This window comes from Brassica napus, chromosome C5, assembly GCF_020379485.1.
Source record: "Brassica napus cultivar Da-Ae chromosome C5, Da-Ae, whole genome shotgun sequence".
Lineage (NCBI taxonomy): Eukaryota > Viridiplantae > Streptophyta > Magnoliopsida > Brassicales > Brassicaceae > Brassica > Brassica napus.
In genome coordinates, this window is record NC_063448.1 from 15,827,322 (window position 1) to 15,846,366 (window position 19,045).

At 41.3% G+C, this 19,045-nt stretch overlaps 3 protein-coding genes, 1 long non-coding RNA gene and 1 pseudogene across 9 annotated transcripts; 2 read left to right on the forward strand and 3 right to left on the reverse strand.

Moving 5' to 3' along the window:
- The first annotated feature begins 3,507 nt into the window (after window positions 1-3,507).
- On the forward strand, window positions 3,508-4,206 carry LOC125587109. Its single transcript, XM_048757255.1, has one exon. It carries the CDS (start codon window positions 3,508-3,510, stop codon window positions 4,204-4,206), a length of 699 nt encoding a protein of 232 aa, XP_048613212.1.
- Window positions 4,207-4,258: 52 nt separating this feature from the next.
- LOC106427687 lies at window positions 4,259-7,456 on the forward strand. Its single transcript, XR_007324185.1, has 2 exons — window positions 4,259-5,420; window positions 5,622-7,456. It is a non-coding gene; the product is annotated as an uncharacterized LOC106427687 (long non-coding RNA).
- A 199-nt stretch (window positions 7,457-7,655) lies between these two features.
- On the reverse strand, window positions 7,656-10,606 carry LOC106401484 (protein WVD2-like 7). 6 transcript variants are annotated; one of them, XM_048759012.1, is made up of 9 exons: window positions 10,304-10,520; window positions 10,198-10,226; window positions 9,841-9,901; window positions 9,074-9,754; window positions 8,545-8,988; window positions 8,420-8,478; window positions 8,211-8,319; window positions 8,054-8,110; window positions 7,656-7,967 (listed from the first exon to the last, which is right to left on the reverse strand). In XM_048759012.1, exons 3-9 carry the CDS (start codon window positions 9,880-9,882, stop codon window positions 7,866-7,868), a joined length of 1,494 nt encoding a protein of 497 aa, XP_048614969.1. In that variant the 5' UTR covers window positions 9,883-9,901; window positions 10,198-10,226; window positions 10,304-10,520; the 3' UTR covers window positions 7,656-7,865. The 6 variants fall into 6 exon arrangements, with proteins under 6 accessions (XP_048614969.1, XP_048614972.1, XP_048614968.1 ...); XM_048759015.1 differs by having other exon boundaries at window positions 7,656-7,964; window positions 9,993-10,606; XM_048759011.1 differs by having other exon boundaries at window positions 9,993-10,522.
- Window positions 10,607-11,815: 1,209 nt separating this feature from the next.
- On the reverse strand, window positions 11,816-13,443 carry LOC106402025 (probable galacturonosyltransferase-like 8). The gene has a single exon (XM_013842657.3). The coding sequence runs from the start codon at window positions 13,197-13,199 to the stop codon at window positions 12,045-12,047; it is 1,155 nt and encodes a 384-aa protein (XP_013698111.2). The 5' UTR covers window positions 13,200-13,443; the 3' UTR covers window positions 11,816-12,044.
- Window positions 13,444-15,263: 1,820 nt separating this feature from the next.
- Window positions 15,264-17,280, reverse strand: LOC106397410 (annotated as a pseudogene).
- Window positions 17,281-19,045: the final 1,765 nt, after the last annotated feature.

Genomic DNA, 19,045 nt, shown 5'->3' on the forward strand with positions numbered 1-19,045 from the left:
AGGAAAACCGCTGCCTCTAAATCTTCAACACCCCCCCCCCCCCCCGCAGGAAGTTATGCTTGGATAAGGACTACACTTTGCCTTGTGATAAGGCCCGCTCAGGTGTCATACCTAGGAGTACTACTACGAGGTCACAGCAGAGGAGAAGAACAGAGGGGCAGGATTTTCACCCTCATCCTCCTTCTCTTCCTTAGCTCTCATGAGCTGGAACTGCCAGGGGCTGGGAAACCCCCTGACAGTTCGGCGAGTGAAGGAGATCTGCAAAGATATTTCTCCGGATATCATGTTTCTCATGGAAACAAAACACGATGATGATTATGTGCAGAGTAAATCGCAATCTCTACAGTTTTCGCATTACTCCTCAGTCCCGCCAATTGGACTTTCTGGTGGTTTGTCCCTATTTTGGAAAGATGGAGTCGATCTGAGCATACTTGAGACTTCCCCTAACCTTATTGACACACAAGTCACACACAAGGGAGTTACTACCTTCATCTCTTTTATCTACGGTGCACCTGAAATGGCGAACCGAAGCTCCTTCTGGTCTAAACTCGCGGAGGTTGGTCAGGGAAGAGACTCCTCTTGGCTAATTACCGGCGATTTCAACGACATCCTCAACAATGCAGAGAAAACAGGAGGGCCACTTCGGTGGGAAGGATCTTTTGTAGCCTTACGGTCGTTTGTATCTGAACATGGGCTATGGGATTTAAAACACTCGGGTAATCACTTGTCTTGGCGGGGAACTAGATATACTCATTTTGTAAGGTCAAGACTTGACCGAACTATGGTAAATTGTGCTTGGAATGAAACGTTCCCAATGGGAAGATGTTGTTACTTACGGTTTGAAGGATCTGATCATCGGCCACTTATAACTTATTTTAACAAGACTGGAGGCAGAAAACGTGGGATGTTTCGATTCAATCGAACCCTCACAGAGAACCAAGAAGTAGAGACGGTCGTTCAGGAAGCATGGCATCACTACCCTCTTGACTCAGTTATCTCGAAACTTAATGCATGTCGCCGGAAGATCATCCAATGGGCCATGGACCAAAACCAGAAGAATAACGTGCTTATACGTCAATATCAGGATGCTTTAGAAGTAGCTTTATCGGCTAGCTCCCCCAACAATGAGGATATCAAAGCAATTACCAACTCTCTTCTCACAGCATATAAAGAGGAGGAACTCTTTTGGCAACAACATAGCAGAGTCCAGTGGCTCAAGAGTGGAGATAGAAATACCGGGTTTTTCCATGCTGCAACCCGCCAACGAAGATTAATTAACACTCTCTCGGTCTTAGAGGATGAAAACGATAACGAGGTGTACGAGGAGGATCAAATTTGCGCGGTTATAGCCAGTTACTTCAACAACATCTTCACTTCAAATGGTAACTCGGACTTCAGCAAGTTAACTAGCATCCTCCCAAGGAAGGTTACTCCTGATATGAACCAACAACTGATTAGTATACCGAGTGATTCAGAGATAAAGTCAGCAGCCCTCTCTATTAACGGTGGAAAGGCTCCGGGACCGGATGGTTTCTCTGCAAAGTTCTATCACGCATACTAGCACATCATTGGGCCTGATGTGTGCAGCGATATCAGACAGTTCTTCCTCACGGGTGAACTCCAACCCCAACAAAACGAGACACATGTTCGGTTAATTCCGAAAATTATGGGAGCCAGGAAAGTTTCAGAATATCGGCCCATAGCTTTGTGTAACACCCATTACAAGATTATTGCGAAGATCTTGACGCGCAGGCTGAAACCCCTTCTCCCAGGCCTGATCTCTAAATCCCAATCAGCTTTCGTTGCAGGGAGGGCAATAGGGGATAATGTGCTGATTACCCACGAAACCCTCCACTATCTTCGAACGTCCGAGGCTAAAAAGTATTGCTCTATGGCGGTGAAAACAGATATGAGCAAGGCGTATGACAGGATCGAGTGGGGCTTTCTCCAAGCTGTCTTATCCCAGTTGGGTTTTGATCCGACCTGGGTCTCTTGGATCATGCGCTGCGTTGAATCTGTCTCGTATTCATTCCTCGTCAATGGCTCTCCAATGGGTTCTGTCACTCCATCCCGTGGTATACGGCAAGGAGATCCGCTCTCGCCCTATCTATTTATACTGTGCACTGAGGTACTCTACTCTTTGTGTGAGAAAGCCCAGATAGATGGATCACTTCCCGGCATTCGAGTGGCACGTGGCTGTCCGTCGGTAAATCATTTGCTGTTTGCCGACGATACTATGTTCTTCTGTCGCTCCAGTTCATCCAGCGTGGCCGCTCTACTAAAGATACTTCGAGATTATGAGGAACTGTCGGGACAATGCATTAATTTTGCTAAGTCGTCTATCTCTTTTTCGGCGAGAACTCTCATAGAAGTCAAGACACAGGTGAAAACTACCCTCCAAATTGAAGCTGAAGGTGGTATCGGAAAGTATCTCGGTCTTCCCGAGAACTTTGGGAGGAAGAAGCGGGATATTTTTGCGTCCATCCTGGATCAGATCAAGCAAAAGACACTCAGCTGGACAACCCGCTTCCTTTCTGGTGCAGGTAGACATGTACTTCTGAAAGCAGTTCTTACGTCTATGCCGGCATACACTATGTCTTGCTTCAAACTACATGTGTCCCTATGCAAACAAATTCAATCCCTTCTCACGAGATTCTGGTGGGATGCAAATCCGGAAAAGCGGAAAATGTGCTGGGTAGCTTGGAACACTCTCACTCAACCTAAGTTCGCAGGCGGGCTGGGTTTCCGAGATATAGAGACCTTCAATGACGCCCTTCTCGCCAAGATAGGCTGGCGACTGATCAAGCAACCAGACTCCCTAGTAGCCCAAGTACTTTTGGGTAAGTACTCTCGATACTCCTCCTTCCTTGACAGCAAACCGCCGGCGAGTATGTCACATGGATGGCGCGGGATCTTAGCTGGAAGAGAGATCCTGCGCAAAGGTCTTGGGTGGATAGTGGGCAGTGGAGACAACATCCGAGTATGGACGGACCCTTGGCTTTCATGCTCATCCCCAACGATCCCTATAGGGCCGCCAAACAAAATGGACGCTTCTCTGTTAGTCAGCGACCTGCTTTGCCCTATTTCAAATACTTGGGACAGAGATAAAATTCAGCAGTACTTACCTCAGTATGAAGAACACATCCTCAGCATTATTACAAGTTCTGCGCCTTCCCAAGACTGCATTGCGTGGCTGCTAGACAAATCTTGTGAATATACCACAAAGACGGGGTATGGAGTTGGATTAAAATTATCTTTTGATGAAGCCTCCCCGACTACCTTTGATTGGCTCAAGCATATTTGGAATGTTAAAACATCCCCAAAGATCAAGGACTTTTTATGGAAGGTGGTGAAAAAATCTATCCCAGTTAGCTCAAACTTGACGTCTAGAGGAGTTCCCGCTTTCAACTGCAATATGATCTCCATGTTTTCTTACACTGTCACCTTGCATCCCAAGTTTTGGACTTAGCCCCACTTGTGTCACGACCTTCTAACCTGCTACCCTCCATGGTTTCCCTAATCTCAAATGGGATGATGCTAAAGGTTCTTCCCCCGGTCGGACTGTATGTACCTCTGTGGCCGTGGATCCTATGGAACCTGTGGAAGGCCAGGAACAAGCTCTGTTTCGAGAACAGGACATTTTCCGCTATGGAAATCATTCAGAAGTCTATTGCAGACGCTAAGGAATGGCAACAAGCTCAAGATCATACTGCTATCCCGCCTAATGAACCAGTTGCACTTCCTTCTCGATCCAGTACGATCAGAACCCCTACTGCACTGCCAACCACTGTAATCTGTAACGTTGATGGCGCCTGGGATGCGCGTACAAAGAACTGTGGTGTGGGAGGAGTCTTCTCTGGTTGGTACCCGCGAAAGAAGATAGACCCGATATGCGATTCCCGCAGACTTGTTTCGTCGGCGTTAATGGCTGAGGCCCTCGCCATCCGTTCGGCGGTTATGTATTCCGCCTCGTTGAACATCAAATCCCTGATGATACTGTCAGACTCTCTTACCTTGGTGAAATTGCTGAAGGAAAGAGGATCATTGCCAGCTTTGTTCGGAATTTTGTTCGACATCTATCACTTTAGTTCTTCTTTTGATGTAGTCTCCTTTTCGTTTGTTCCACGTTTAAGTAATGGGCTGGCTGACTCTGTTGCAAAGTCAGCCTTGTCATTGCTGAACTCAAACCCCTCTAATGGGGTGTAAACTCTTTATGATGAATGAATGTGTGTGTGTTTGCCCAAAAAAAAAAAAGAGATTAAACGATCTCATCGGTTCTATTGATTTTCCTAACAACTCCTCTACCCCATCTAGGATCGAGTACTTGTACCTTGGCCATAACCGTAACCATTTTGAAGGAAATATCATTGAGCCTATCTCAAAGCTCATCAACCTCAAGCTTCTTGACCTTTCTTTCCTTAACACAAGTTACCCGATTGATGTAAGCCTCTTCTCCTCGCTATAATCTTTGCTGCACCTTGATCTTTCCGGTAATATCCGGCCAGTTTAGATACAAACTTAGACATCCCAATAAACCTGGAGATATTGTTGTTACAAGGTTGCGGCATCCACGAGTTCCCAAATATCTTAAAGTTCCTTGACAAGTTGGAGAATATAGACATTTCAGGAAATGTAATCAAAGGGAAAGTCCCTGAGTGGTTATGGACGCTTCCTCGTCTAAACACGGTGTTTCTTTCAAACAATTCGTTTCATGGTTTCCAAGGTCCAGTGGATGTTTTGGTCAATTCATCGGTGAAGAATTTATTTGTGGAGCAAAACTATTTTGAAGGAGCAATTCCTATTCTGCCACTCTCCATCAACGTTTTCTCTGCGTTAGACAACAGATTCACAGGGAGCATACCTCTTTCAATTTGCAATTATAGGTCTCTGACGCTTTTGAGGCTACCTCACGGGACCAATTCCTCGATGCTTGAGTAACTTGACGTTTGTGAATCTTCGGAAGAACAACTTGGAAGGAAGTATTCCTGACACCTTTTATATCAGTTCTTCTCTACGATCACTTGATGTTGGACACAATCGATTAACCGGGAAGCTTCCAAGATCTCTTCAGAATTGCTCATCTCTAGAGTTTCTAGTTGTTGACCACAACCGAATCAAAGACAAGTTTCCTTTTTGGCTCAAGGCTTTACCAAACTTGCAAGTCCTTATCCTCAGTTCAAACAAATTCTATGGCTCTATATCTCCTCCTAATCAAGGTCCTCTCGGATTTCCAGAGCTGCGTATATTTGAGATATCTGATAATAAGTTTACTGGAAGCTTGCCACCAACATACTTTGTCAACTGGAAAGCATCATCACTTATGATGAACGAAGATGGTGGTCTATACATGTTATACACGAAAAATACTTATGGGATAATATCCTATATCAATATATAAGCTATAGATTTGCAATACAAAGGTCTATCAATGGAGATATCTTCGTTCATCACTTAGGAGATATCTTCGTTCATCACAAAGGTCTATCAATGCAATACAAAGGTATATCTTCGTTCATCACTTATGATGAACGAAGATGGTGGTCTATACATGTTATACACGAAAAATACTTATGGGATAATATCCTATATCAATATATAAGCTATAGATTTGCAATACAAAGGTCTATCAATGGAGCAACAGAGGGTCCTTACCTCCTACGCTACCATTGATTTTTCCGGGAATAGAATTGAAGGACTGATTCCTGAATCAATTGATCTTTTGAAAGCATTGATTGCACTCAACTTATCTAACAACGTCTTCACAGGCCATATTCCTCTGTCTCTCTCCAATCTTGGCAAGCTCGAGTCACTTGACCTATCAAGCAACCAACTCTCAGGGACTATTCCTAATGGACTTGGGAGCCTCTCGTTTTTGGCGTACATAAACGTGTCTCAGAACATACAAACGAAATCCTATTTCGTTTTCTATAAAGTAAGAAGGGTGACTTTTTTTAAGTCAATTTCATGTGCACCTCTCTTTTTCTACTGAGTAAAATGGCAAAAGCAAGGAAATGGTGAAAGGTTATATTGGGGTTTAGTGATATTCAAAATATTAGATTGATCACACTCGGACAAGAAGAAGCCAACTCCAAGAAACCGTTGATTACTAATAGGATATAGAGATAACTAATATATCCAATGGTCGTTTTGTATAGAAAAAGCTTTGTGATTGGGTCACTTATTAATTTGGAGTTGGTTGTGCCAAGTTTCAAGATACTACAAAATACAGTATTGATCGTAAATGAAAGCTACTCATTCAACAGAACGAAACGGCAACTTATAGTTACAGGAGTAATAAGCAGTGGCTATACTGAGCCTATATAGGCTAATATGCTCTTGGAGTCACAGTAGCATAAGTCATTGCTTCACAGTCGCAATAGTAAAGCCTGTCTCAGTTACCAAAAAAAACTGATTCTGTATACGGAAACGAAGCAGAGGAGTAAGAAAAACATGTTGATTTTTCAAGACTACAAAAATGCAACCGACAGGGAGTTTCACTGAATTCAGAAATTTACTTTAACACTTAAAAAAAAAAAAGATGCCATCATGTTGATAAATGAAAGAAGTAAAAACAAAATTCATTACTTCATTGATAAAACAAAGTCAACTAGGCTTGACTTCTACAAAGAAGGGCAAAAAGCAGAGTATTAAAAACATATCTAAAAAATGAAGGGGCAATTCTATTCTACCACTCTCTATCACCCAATCTGGAAGGAAGTATTCCTATCAAGTTCAATGTTGGTGCCTCGTTTCAGACATTTAAAGTTGGATAACCGGCTAACCGAGATTATTCGAGAAGCTTGAAAGGCCTCTTGTAAAGTGCTTGTTTCTTATCCTTGAAAACAGCAAAAAAAAACAAAATCAATGAAAACAGTCCTGAGTTTTAACTGTGTAAATAAAAACAGATTCCACAAAGACTTGGAATCCTCTGGTTTTTGGAGTAAGAAAATGTGTGAGGCACGACCAACTCAAGGATGAAATGCAACAAGGAACACAGATTACATGGCAAACTAATCTTCCTTTGAACTTCAAAGTCTACATCAAGATGGTTGAGTTTCTTGATGCGGCTGAGGAAGAAGTGAAGGTGGCCAAGAAGAAGAGAAGAAAGTGATGGATGGAGCTTGTGAAGAGGACAACAGACTATGAAGGGGAAGAATCCACTTCATTTGTTTGTCATCGTTAGAGATTTTCTTGCGATGGTTGATAAAGTATGCGTAGAGATCGCGCGAGGAACTTGCAGAGGAGAGCAACGGGAAAGTCGGAACGCGGTTAAGTTGCCTCCGAACTTTATGTCGTATAGATGGAGAAGTGATTCTGGTGGATGATCAGATTCTGCCTGAGATTTGTTTGGTTTTTTTGTATATAATAGAATCAATTTGGGTGTTGGTTATGTTTTTTTCCATGAAAAAAGTTTTTGAAGTGTTGATAATGTTAGTAGCACAGGTTTTTTTTTACATTGATTATCAATGAAGATCCACTGTTCATTAGTCTTTTAGGTGTCTTAGACACAAGAACTTAGTTGGTCTTCTTTGCTACTGCTTAAATCTATAGCTGTTTACCAAAAGATAGATTTAACAAATACCTCTACCATCAACCATAAGAGTCTATAATTACTGTGTCAACACAACAACAAGATTGGTTCAAGATTTGCAACATGATCCAACGTAGTCTATACACATACACATGAATGTAAATTATAACTATTCATAATTCCCACAGGGAGATTTTAACATTAAGGCTTATTACATGCTTACTAGAGAGTCCTCTATATAACAAAAATATAATTCGACTCTGCACCTCGAGACTAATGAAACAAACAACATTGGTGGCAAAGATCACACTAAAACAGGAAGGATATATAGCTATCATAACATCTTTTCTGAAGAGACTTTTGGCAAGATACGTACTGGTTTTGCTTTCGGATTCAGAGACTCCCTCTTTGTCTTGGCATCAACTACTCCACCCTGCTAAAACAAGAAAAGTAATGAGACCAGAATATATATATTTACTGGACTTTAAAAAGTGAAGAAAAAAAAAAAAAAACTATGCAAACCTTTGGGTTCTTCTGCAAGCGTGTCTTGTCTACAGGTCTTGCACCAGAATTGGAAAGCTGAACACCGTGGAAGAAAGCATTAGCACAAGTTCATAGAAGATACTGTTTAGAGTACACACCTCTCATGTTTAGCTTGTTCATGAGAGAGTGAAGTTACCTCTTTTTGTTGTTTCTCAACTGTCACATTGCTTTTCAACCCACGAGATGCAGAATAATCATGACCGCTAGTACTGCTTCTCTTTTCCATGCCACTTGCTTTTGCAGGCCTGTTTAATTTTTTTTAGGACAGAACAGAACTTTACGACTCGAAACAATACAATGATGATGAATTTATGTAACCTAAGCAAGAAACCACAAGTTACATACCTGCCGTTTTCCTTATGCCGTGTAGCCACTGATGGAATACTTGTTGTCTTTGCAGGATTCTGGTATTTAAGTAGCTGATCAGTGAATAATAATCCTTCACAAATTATGAAACGCAATAGCTATACCTGTTTTAGAGCTGGCTTTTGCTCATCCACAGATGCTCCAAGGTCATAACTCTTTTGAAATGACTTAAACGCCCGTTTCACAATGTCTTTATCTCCCATACGCTCCATGATCAACGATTTTCTAGTGCTTGTAAGAGCACTAGGATCAGAGGCAGATGATGGACCAAGACTCATAGACATATGCAATGACTTTGGAGCGGTTTGTTTGTTTCTCAGTAGAGACGAGGGCTTCTCCTTCTTCACAGAAGACTGGGAAGTAGACAATGAAGTGACTTTTGAAGCTGGCTTGTACACTCTTGGAGTTGAAAACCCTGGTGGAGCTTTTGAGACAGGTGCTGCTGGTTTCTTGGTTGGTTTCACCATGTTCTTGATCTCCTTGCTTGGTGGAGTTTTCTTACTTGTTACAATCTTGTTAGTTGCCGGTTTTGTCTTCACCTGATCAGGCTGGAGACAAGAAAGTAATGAAGACATAAGAAGGAAGCTCTCTGTGTTTCAACACATCCGAAGAAAAGAAGACAAGAAAGGTTACCTTGGGAGAATTTCTTGTACGGTTGATCCCCACGTTTCCACCCTTCTTGATTAGTTTTTGAGTTTTCTCTTTCTCCATCTCCTTCATTGGAGTTTCATTCGTATTGGCAGTAGTATCAACGTTCTCTCTCACCTCTGTCTCTTCTTTCTCATCCATTAGTAAAACCTCCTCTTCTGGTTTCTCCAATCTTGGACTATCCAGACTGTTCTTGACTCCTTCTTTCACCTCATCAACCGAGCTTTGACATTCCTTGACAATGATAGTTTCTACATTAACACTCAGCTCCTTCACTTCAGCAGCAATGTCAGTCACATGCTTATCTTCTTCAGTATCAACCACAGACTCTGTCACCGACCCGCCAACTTCGCCTCCCATACTCCATTGATCTGTAACGACCGATCTAAAAGAAGCCTTCTTGTCGTCCATTAGTTTCTCCTGATCCATGATCTCAGCTTTCCTCTCGGCGATCTTCTTGTAATGAGCTTCAAAATAAGCCTTCTTTTGAGCTACGGAACCTGGAGTAGCACACTTTCCAACTTCCTCCAAGTACTTGTTCGGAGAGAAAGCAGAGAACTTCTCCCATGAAAGTGAATCATTCTCAAACCTTCCAAATGAAACCGACACTTGCAGAGTTGGGTTCGATGAAGCCCCCGGTTTATCCTCCATCATGCCATAAAAGCCCTGAAAATCAAGAATCCATATGAGAAAATAAACAATCTTGTCAATAACTTGGAAGATCTGTAGAAAACTAGAGACAACAAGTATACCTTATCGTCAATATTGGCAACACCAACTTGCATATCCCCCATTAATCCTCAGCACAAGAACCTTTATATTCACACAAAATCAACAAGTTTTGTATTAACCACCATAGCCATTTCATTTTTAAGTAAAAGAAGGATCTATTTGCTACTTTCACTTTCTTGTAAGCTCTTTAATGCAATACAAAACCCTCTTGGTGAGTACATCTCAGATTCTTGCGAGAAGTGTACTTAAATGATTGAAATAATTGAAGAAACAAAGAAAGACCACCAAATCTTCTTCTTCAATGATTGAAAGTAGTCAAATCTCACTTTAAAGGAGAGAGAATCTATAAACAAATTTAGATCTACTACAAATCTTACCAGAAGGAAAAAAAAAGTGAAGATAACCCACAAAACAAGATTGTTGTTAGCTCCCAATGATGATCCCACCTTTTTCAGATTTCTGCTTCTAGTGGACACACACACACAAAAGTTGAACACACAGTTTGTCTAAAAGTAAAACACCAATGTTTTTCAAAGCTGAAGACGACTTTGACGAAAAGAGAAAAAGGAAGACCTTTCAAAGATTGAATTATTAAATAACTTTTATCACTCAACTGAAAAAATCTTAAATGCAGATTTAACAAGAGAGAGAGTAAAGCAAAAGGAAGAAGAAGAAGAAGAAGAGATGAGAGATTAGAAGAGTCAGATCGGCAATGAAGACAAGAGTCGGTGGGACCAGTGATTGAAATAAATAAAAAAGTAACGTGGAAGTGATAACTTCAAGGGCGATCTAGATAGAGATCAGAGGCAATGAACACTGTACTACTTAAGTATCCTACTAGTTACGAGTTTTTCCCTTTTTAATCACCAAATTAAAGTTGAACCAAAAAAAAACAAAGCACCAAATTAATTAAAGACAATATTTAATGCTTGCCTCCACTTCTCAGGACACCTGTGAACTTGCGGGGACCACATAGATTCATTTCTTCTCAAGGTCATCGGTGAACCACAACGAAAGTTATGGATACAGAAAACCGTATTTGGGCTTTCAGCCCTGCCAGCCCATTAGTAATCCCATAAAAACGTTGTGTTGTTTATCATCATAATGTACTGCTCATATGGTTTGACAACGAGAACTATTTTTCCTTTAATAAAAAACGAGAACTATATGTACTACATATATGACGATTGCCCGGGAATAATATCCGTAACCTAAAATTCAAATTGAACCCAAACCAAAAAAATCGATCCGGTCCAAAATATTAAAAATACCCGAATGGGTCTTATAGACATATTCAAACCTGAAGTGTTATTAACCGAACTCCAACGGATAATAGAAAAAAACCGAAAACCCAAAATAATATCCAAAGAAATCGATTCGAATATCCAAATTAATATGAAATAAAATTATTTGAAACATAAACATATACTTCAAATATCGATTATTTTTTATATGATATCTACGGATAAGTATTTAAATTTTACATAAATACCTTATATATCCCATTATATATATATATATATATATATATATATATATATATATATTATTTTTTTCTGTTTTATTTTTAAAGTTTAGATTTTACTTTGGGTTATCCAAACCGATCCGATATAACTTGAATCCGAATGATGTATGATTACTTTATAAGTTTTAGGATATGATACAAATTTGAACTGAAACCGATTTGTTATATCCGAACCCGACCCGTACTCACAAATTTACTAGAATGGATCTACAGTGTATTATAATTAGAACCGAAATCCAAAATACCCAACCCAAACACTAATGCCTACTTATTAGTATTGCAAGAATACTTGAATGAAATGTCAAAACCTAAAATAAGATTCCCAACTTTTAAACGCCATTAAATGTAATGACAAACCTAAGCACTGATCATATTCTTCTTCGACATTTCAAACATGTACATTTTAGTGTTTGATTGGTAATCTTTTGTCCCAAAAAACAATCCATATGGTCTGAATGCAAAATCTCAAGAGGCACTTCAAGATGAGTTTTTATTAGGGAACAAGAAGATTGGAAACAAGAAGAGCACCAAAATGAGAAAAGAATCTCCATCAATGGCTTCCATAGCCTCTATATATCTCTCTCCCTCCCTCTCTAACTCGGTTTATACACCAGAAAATCAAAGAATCACCTGAACAAATGTATTGTAGAATCTGTAACGCAGAAGATGTAAAAAATAATGCAACATTTCTTTAACCTCTCACAAAAAGCTTGAATCATCAGCCAACTCTGACAAAGAAGCAAACCCGACCAGAGACTGATCTTTAGCTCTCTCAATCTTATGTTTGTTATACAGATCATATGGCTCCCAAAGATGATCCAACGGACAACCTCTCTTCTCATCAAGTCTCACCCATGGCTTCCCTTTACCACTCCAATGCAGTAAACTCACAGGACCAGGATGTAAGGACCGACAGCTTCCTCGTAGGTTGTCTCCTCCTAGCCCATGCTGGTTCCACCTATGATCAATAGCCTCCACATTCCCTCCGAACACAAGCAGAAACGGCGGCAAAGAACCCAAATCGTAGATTCTCTTTTTCTTCTGCAACTGCATCCATTTCTCTAGCTTCTCCCTGTAGTTCCCTTCTCTCCATCTAACCATATCCATCACCATCACTCCCGTGTTGAAATAGCAAGGCGTCCGACCCGAGATTTGACCCGGTAAAGCCGGGTCCGACCAGAAGTTGGAAGTGAAGTACTGCGTGAAGTTCGCTTGGCAATACTCCGGAGCCCCGATGACACGTGTCCCGGTCAACGTCGTGTTCCAGAGCTTGGTGATGTCGTCGACAACGATCACGTCCGAGTCGAGGTAGATGACTCGGTCAACGCTCCGGTCGAGAATGTCTCCGAGGTAGTTCCGAGCGTAGTTCAACGGATTCTCGAGAGCCTGTCTGATCGAAGTCGATATCAGGTTGATCACCGTGTCTTCCCGGAAAATGTAGACTTTGAAGCTCAGCGACGGGAAGGTCGACCGGACGAGTTGACTCAGCACGCGCGGGTTCGCCGAGTCGAACTCCGCCGCGATGAAGTGGAAGAAGACGTTCTCGGGACACGACGCGTGGCGGAGAACGGAGTGGACTGCGGCGAGTGAGCCGCGGAGGTACTCTGAGTCCAGAGTCATGGCAATGTGGACGAGAGAGGGATCGAAGCTCTCTCTGTTAGCTGACGACGACGCGCACTCCTTGCCATTTCTGTACTCCGGAGCCTCCATGAACGGACCAAGTTTACTAAACTCATTTCTTCCGCCGTCTCCGTTGGTCGTGATCCTCCCCGGACCAGTCCGTATTCCGGCGGCAAACGGTGAGAGAACAATCAAACACAAGACCGCCGCTAAAACGACGGCGTTTGACAGCATTGTGAGAAGAAGAAGAAGAAAACGCGTTTGAGTTCAAAGCTAGTGAAAAAGAGAGATTTGAGCCTTTTTATTTTAATGCTGGTGAATATAAAGATGTAACGTTGGGTAAATAAAGAAAATATATCAAGAATGTTGTTTTGTTTTGTGTCTCTCCACAGAGATGGAGAGATAAGGGAAGGGGAGGAAGGAGAAGAAACATTGATTATAAAAGGCATGTATGACTTTAGATTCTCATGAATTGGTTTCCTTGTTTGGGAGATTGAAATTAACTCTCCATTAAAAGCGCGTGAGACCGCAATGAGGCCAATCCCTAAACTTAAATTACCCATATTAACGAAAAGTTAAAAACAAGATTTCGGTGTGGGTGGCTTGGGTTCGTCTACGGGAGGGTGTATCGTAAGATTCAAAAAAACAACAACGAAAGGTTGGTTTTGGAAACTAGTCTTGACTCTTGACCCATTAAGGCGGTGCCAGCTATGAAGGTCGAGGGAAACAGCTGGACGATGCGCTTTTGTTAAACGGGTCCATAGGACCATATCGGAGAATGGACGGATGAGATTATAAGATCAGAAGTTGAGTGAACTCAACTTGTCACGTGCTCTGCACACATATTTGCTTGTAATAATTCTTATGTCTGCAAATAAATGCTGGTTTGCCAATTGAAATAAGAATAAATCTCTTTTTATTTTGTAAAAAAAAATATATTAGAATTTCGTACTGGCAAGTAATACCTCAGAAAATATATCCCACGAATGTTTTTAGGGGGAAAGAATAAAATATATCTTTTTCTGCTTTATAGAATTCTATAAATATCAGATTTTGTACAGCAAAGCAAGGTATAAAGTTACTAAAAGAATATATTTTGTAATGAATGTTTATGGGAAATCCTTTCACATTACAAAACGGTAAGAGCAAGCATTGGATTTTTGTAAAACCAAACTTCTTCTCATATTCACATATGCCAATCATTTAACGATGATTTTTAAAGCTAATGTATCTTACACAATTTATATAAACGTTGCTAGAAAATGCTACCATTCTGGTTTTATTTCGAATATCATTTGGCTAAATGTTCCCTGTCGGCAAAATTTTCATTAAGGATCTTAAATTATTTATGTTATTGAATTTTATATCTGGCTGTTGGTAGCGACTACTGAGCCGATTACAGCGAATATTCCCATTGGGTAGTGCAGCTCATGGTCGACGTAACATATAATATAAAGAAAGTTTTATTATACAACACCACTTTCTCTGTGATGTGTGCAGCAGACTTTTGATCGGGTATGAGAAGAGAACACGATGAAGATTTCATTTGAACATCTTTGATTTGATATGTTTTTGTTTATTCAATGTGTGTTGGAATGTTTTTGAATCGTTAGACACTGGAACACCAAATAAACTTTTACATACTAATTATTTTTGAGTTAATATAAGTGAGGTTAGGTTAAGAAGAATGAATCAACGTTTCTTATTAGTAGTTACAAGAAATCCAAACTAAATTATATTAAGAAAATGCAGAATTAAAAGAGTTGAGTGCGTCACTGAGTTTACCTGTTCAATAGGGTTTGGTGTGTTTTTTTGTGTGGGGAATGAGAAAGAGACTTGTAGACTTGTAGTGCAAGCATCGATAATTGAACTTAGGTGGTAGGGCATGAGGTTTTATTGCCACCGACGAAGTTGGTTCTTCTCTAATCTATTTTATATTAGTAGTTGTAGGTAACAAATTAAACACGGGTTCTTGATGATTGTGTCCTCACATCAGATGTCGACAATCTTTTCTTTATACAGACAAAGATGATGATAAGATCTTTTCTTAACTGCTCTCTTCTTGCTTCTCTTATCTTTTCTCAGATATATAGAAAGACTGGTATCTTAAGCTTCTTGCTTTAACAATGTTGTTGTATATTAAAAGAGGCAAACAAAGTTAGCATACTGAAGCAATTGCTTTGCACTTTAAACGAAAAGTGAAAACCAGAAAATGGTTTGGTAGAAAGACCCAAGATTTGTCTGTTGCCCTTGGCTTTTATGGATTTATTGAAACTTCAATCTCCTATGGAGCAAGACTTATGCAAGTGTCACTTTGAGCTCTTTTCTGTCTGCTCCAAATGACTGCACATTGCAATGAAAAGAACTGCATAAGTCTCTAGATTCATCTTATATCACAAAACGTGCAAAGAACTACAATGCCCCCACGGGGTTTAAAGAGATAGATGTTTTGTTAAAAGGATGTTAAAGATTGGCAAGTATTAGTACCTCGACTCCACAGTCTTTCACGTACATGTTTGTGAATAGCTCGGATGCTTCTGGAACGGGGGCTCTCCTGAAACAAAGTTAAAACCAAAAGGAATTTTGCATTATTAACAGTTTTAACATATACTATAACAAAGACAAAAACAGCCCATAAGATTACCTTGGCTTGAGCAACGGCGTCATCTACTTCTTTCCTCACCTCTTTCTCTATGTCCTTTTAAGTCAAAGATCAAATTGTCATTTTCAAAGGCAAACAATGATAGGATTGGAGGATGGGATGGGAAGGTACCTTAAGCTCTTTTTCTGTAGCTATGTCATGAGACAACAGCAATTTCCGCACCCTTTCAATTGGATCACGCACCTAAAGGTAAATTTACAGATTAGAAAGTAAAGAAACTTATGAGTTGTGACGTTTTATATTCTAACAAAATGAAACAAAGAAGTAACCTGTCTAACGCCGGAGACTTCGTCACGTGTACGGTAGGTGCTTCCCGGGTCAGACATAGAGTGACCATGGTATCTGTAGGTAATCCATCTCTAAGATCTGCATAATAGGTAATGATGACAATGGTTTTGTTTGGTGTTTGGGTCTTACCAATAAGTAGAAACTGGGCTAATAAGAATCCAATATAAGCTAGAGCAATTGGAGCAACAAAGAGGAATGAAGATTGTGGATTGAGCAAACTTACAATAGGGCCATTCTTGAGCGCATGCTCCTTGGCAAACTTGCACGCCTGCTTCACAGCCAGTACATCCATACCATCCACCTACACAAACCCATAAGATACTCACTCACCAGTAAGCTTTTAAGGTCAACACCAAACAGATTCAAAATCTCGCATAAAAGGTTCCTTCTTTCTCACTCAGTTAGTGTGGAAACACATTAAACAAAGTCAGTTCTCACCTTCAAGCCAGGAACATAGTCTCCACGCTTGAAATAGGCTGGAGACTTAGCAGACCTCCACGTAGCCGTTCCCATTCCATCTACATCATCAAACTCAATCAAAGACTCAAACTTTATCAAAAACAACACCAAGCAAGAGCCAAAAGAAAACTCACAATGGTTATTCTCGCAAACGAGAATCGCAGGCAAGTCCCAAAGAGCGGCAATATTCAAGGCCTCAAACAACTGACCCTGATTAGCAGCACCATCGCCATACAAAACAAACCACACCCCAACGGAATCTGAGCGCCCACCGTAGAAACTCGCGTCCTTCTTATAAAAATGCATCGACCCTCCTTTCCCATTGGAGCAGCCTCTCATCCTCCCCATGAGCTCCGAGAACGCGTCCACGAGCTCTCCTCCGCGCCCCAGGAACGTGCAGTGGTCTCTGTACGACGTGATGATGGCGTCCTTCTTCGTGATCCCCGCCTCCATCCCCACGGCTAGAGCCTCCTGGCCGTCGTACAGGTGGCAGAACCCGCGGATCAGTTTGGACTTGTAGAGAGAGTCCGCGGCGATCTCCATACGCGGAAGAAGGAGAGGATGAGGTCTCCACGGAGCGTGAGGGAGCGTCGCATTGGTGGGCGGTGAAAGAGGCGGCCGTTTCGATTGTGATCGGGGTTGTGTCTGTCGAAACGTAGCGGCGGAGGGAGGGAGGTAAAGCGGTGGTGGATCGGAGAGAGAGTCGTGATAACGCCATTCTCCGATTTGGTTTGGAAAGTTTCCTTCTTTGGAGTTAAAAGGTTGAAACTTTTTGTTGGTAAGTGAAGGATAGTTATACAAAGAAGCATTGGTCTTCTTCTATGACAAAGTCTAACCCTTTTATAGCAGTCAAGTTCTTTTTCTTTTCTTTTGTGAAACTAAACAATAACGCAATCAAATCAAACACTCAATCCAACACCTCGGTTTCATTCCTCTTGAGTACAAAAGATTCATAAATGTAACAAGAAGTTATGTGCTCGTCACAAGACTGTTACAAGATCGATCTTAATTAAGTTAGAATAAGAACAAATCTGTAACTGCAAGTCCAAACTTTGCATCGATTCAAAAGCGTTTTGTTACGAGAATAAATCAAGTTCTTCTCTCTCTTGCACTACACTCCAAATCATACATAACCCTTACATACGTTATTCACTCCTACTTATACCAACATGCCATGTGCTATTGCCTTTCACACATAAGACAGTTCCTCCTCCTTTCCGAACTTTATTTCTTCACTTGCTTTCTTCTAGACTCTTCTGCTCCACAATGAACCAACTCATCATGTGCCAACTGTTTTCTTCTGTTGCTTATTTCAGATGGGCCTTACCTTTCCTCCTATACTGATAGATAACTGGTGGGTGTGTAGCAGCATAGATATCAATACCCCCTCCATTCAAATTAACCTTGTCCTCAAAGGTCAAAGTCAGGAAATTGCCCTTCGATCACCTGTCTCCACTCCCACGAACTGTCAAAAGCCGGTAACCCTTTCCACTTGATCAGTACTTCCTGCTGTCCGGTTACGCGATGCTTTCTGTAGTTAAGCACTGCCTCTGGTTTTGTAATCAAAACTCCCTCATCTGTTAACTAAGGTGGGATGGTAACCGCTTCTACCTCATCTCCCACCATCTTTTTCAGTTGAGATACGTGAAATGTTAGATGAATTTTTGCTTCTGCTGGTAGGTTCAGCCTATAGGCCACCTTGCCCGTAGTAACGAGCTGTCACTTTTTCATCCCCCCTTCTTGCTAGGGAATGTCGGCTGTAGGGTCTCATCTTGAGGAACACCTTGTCTCCCACATCAAACTCCACATCTTTTCTATGACCATCCTCTCAACTTCTTGACTTGTTGAGCCTTATGAAAATGCCCTTTCATCACTTCTAGCATTGCATCTCTCTCCATTAACCTCTCTTCTATATCAGCATTACCGGTTGAGCCGTTTTCGTACTTAAGCAGAGTAGGAGGTTCCCTTCCGTAGAGAGCTTGAAACGGTGTCATCTTGATCGCTGAGTGGTGTGTTGTATTGTAGCTGAGTTCTGCCCATAACAAGTAACCCACCCAAGCCCGCGGTTTGTCACTCGTAAAGCAATGAAGGTATGTCTCTAGTCCTCTGTTGGTGACTTCAGTCTGCCCATCGGATTGGGGGTGATAAGCAGTGCTGAAGCACAACTGCGTTCCCACCAACTTAAATAACTCATTCCAAAACTGACTAGTAAACACCTTATTTCTGTCTGACACAATCGTTCTTGGAAACCCGTGTAGCTTCACTACTTCTTGAGCGAACACCCCTGCTACATCAACCGCCGTGTAAGGATGCTTCAACTTGATGAAGTGAGCATACTTAGTAAGCCGATCGATCACTACCAAAATGGATTTGTACCCCTCTGAACGCGGTAACCCCTCTACGAAATCCATAGCTACATCATCCCACACCTTCTCTGGTACATGCAGAGGTTGTAGCAATCCATTGGGAGCCAGCGTCGAATATTTGTGTCGCTGACACACTTGGTAAGAAGCCACATGCCTTCGTATTTCTGTCATCATTCCCTTCCAATAAAATAACTCTCCAATCCGCTTCTGCGTCCTCAGCACTCCTCCGTGACCTCCAACCTTGCCACTGTGGAACTCCTTCATTATCACTTCCCTCAATGGTGAATCAGCAGGCAACAACAGCT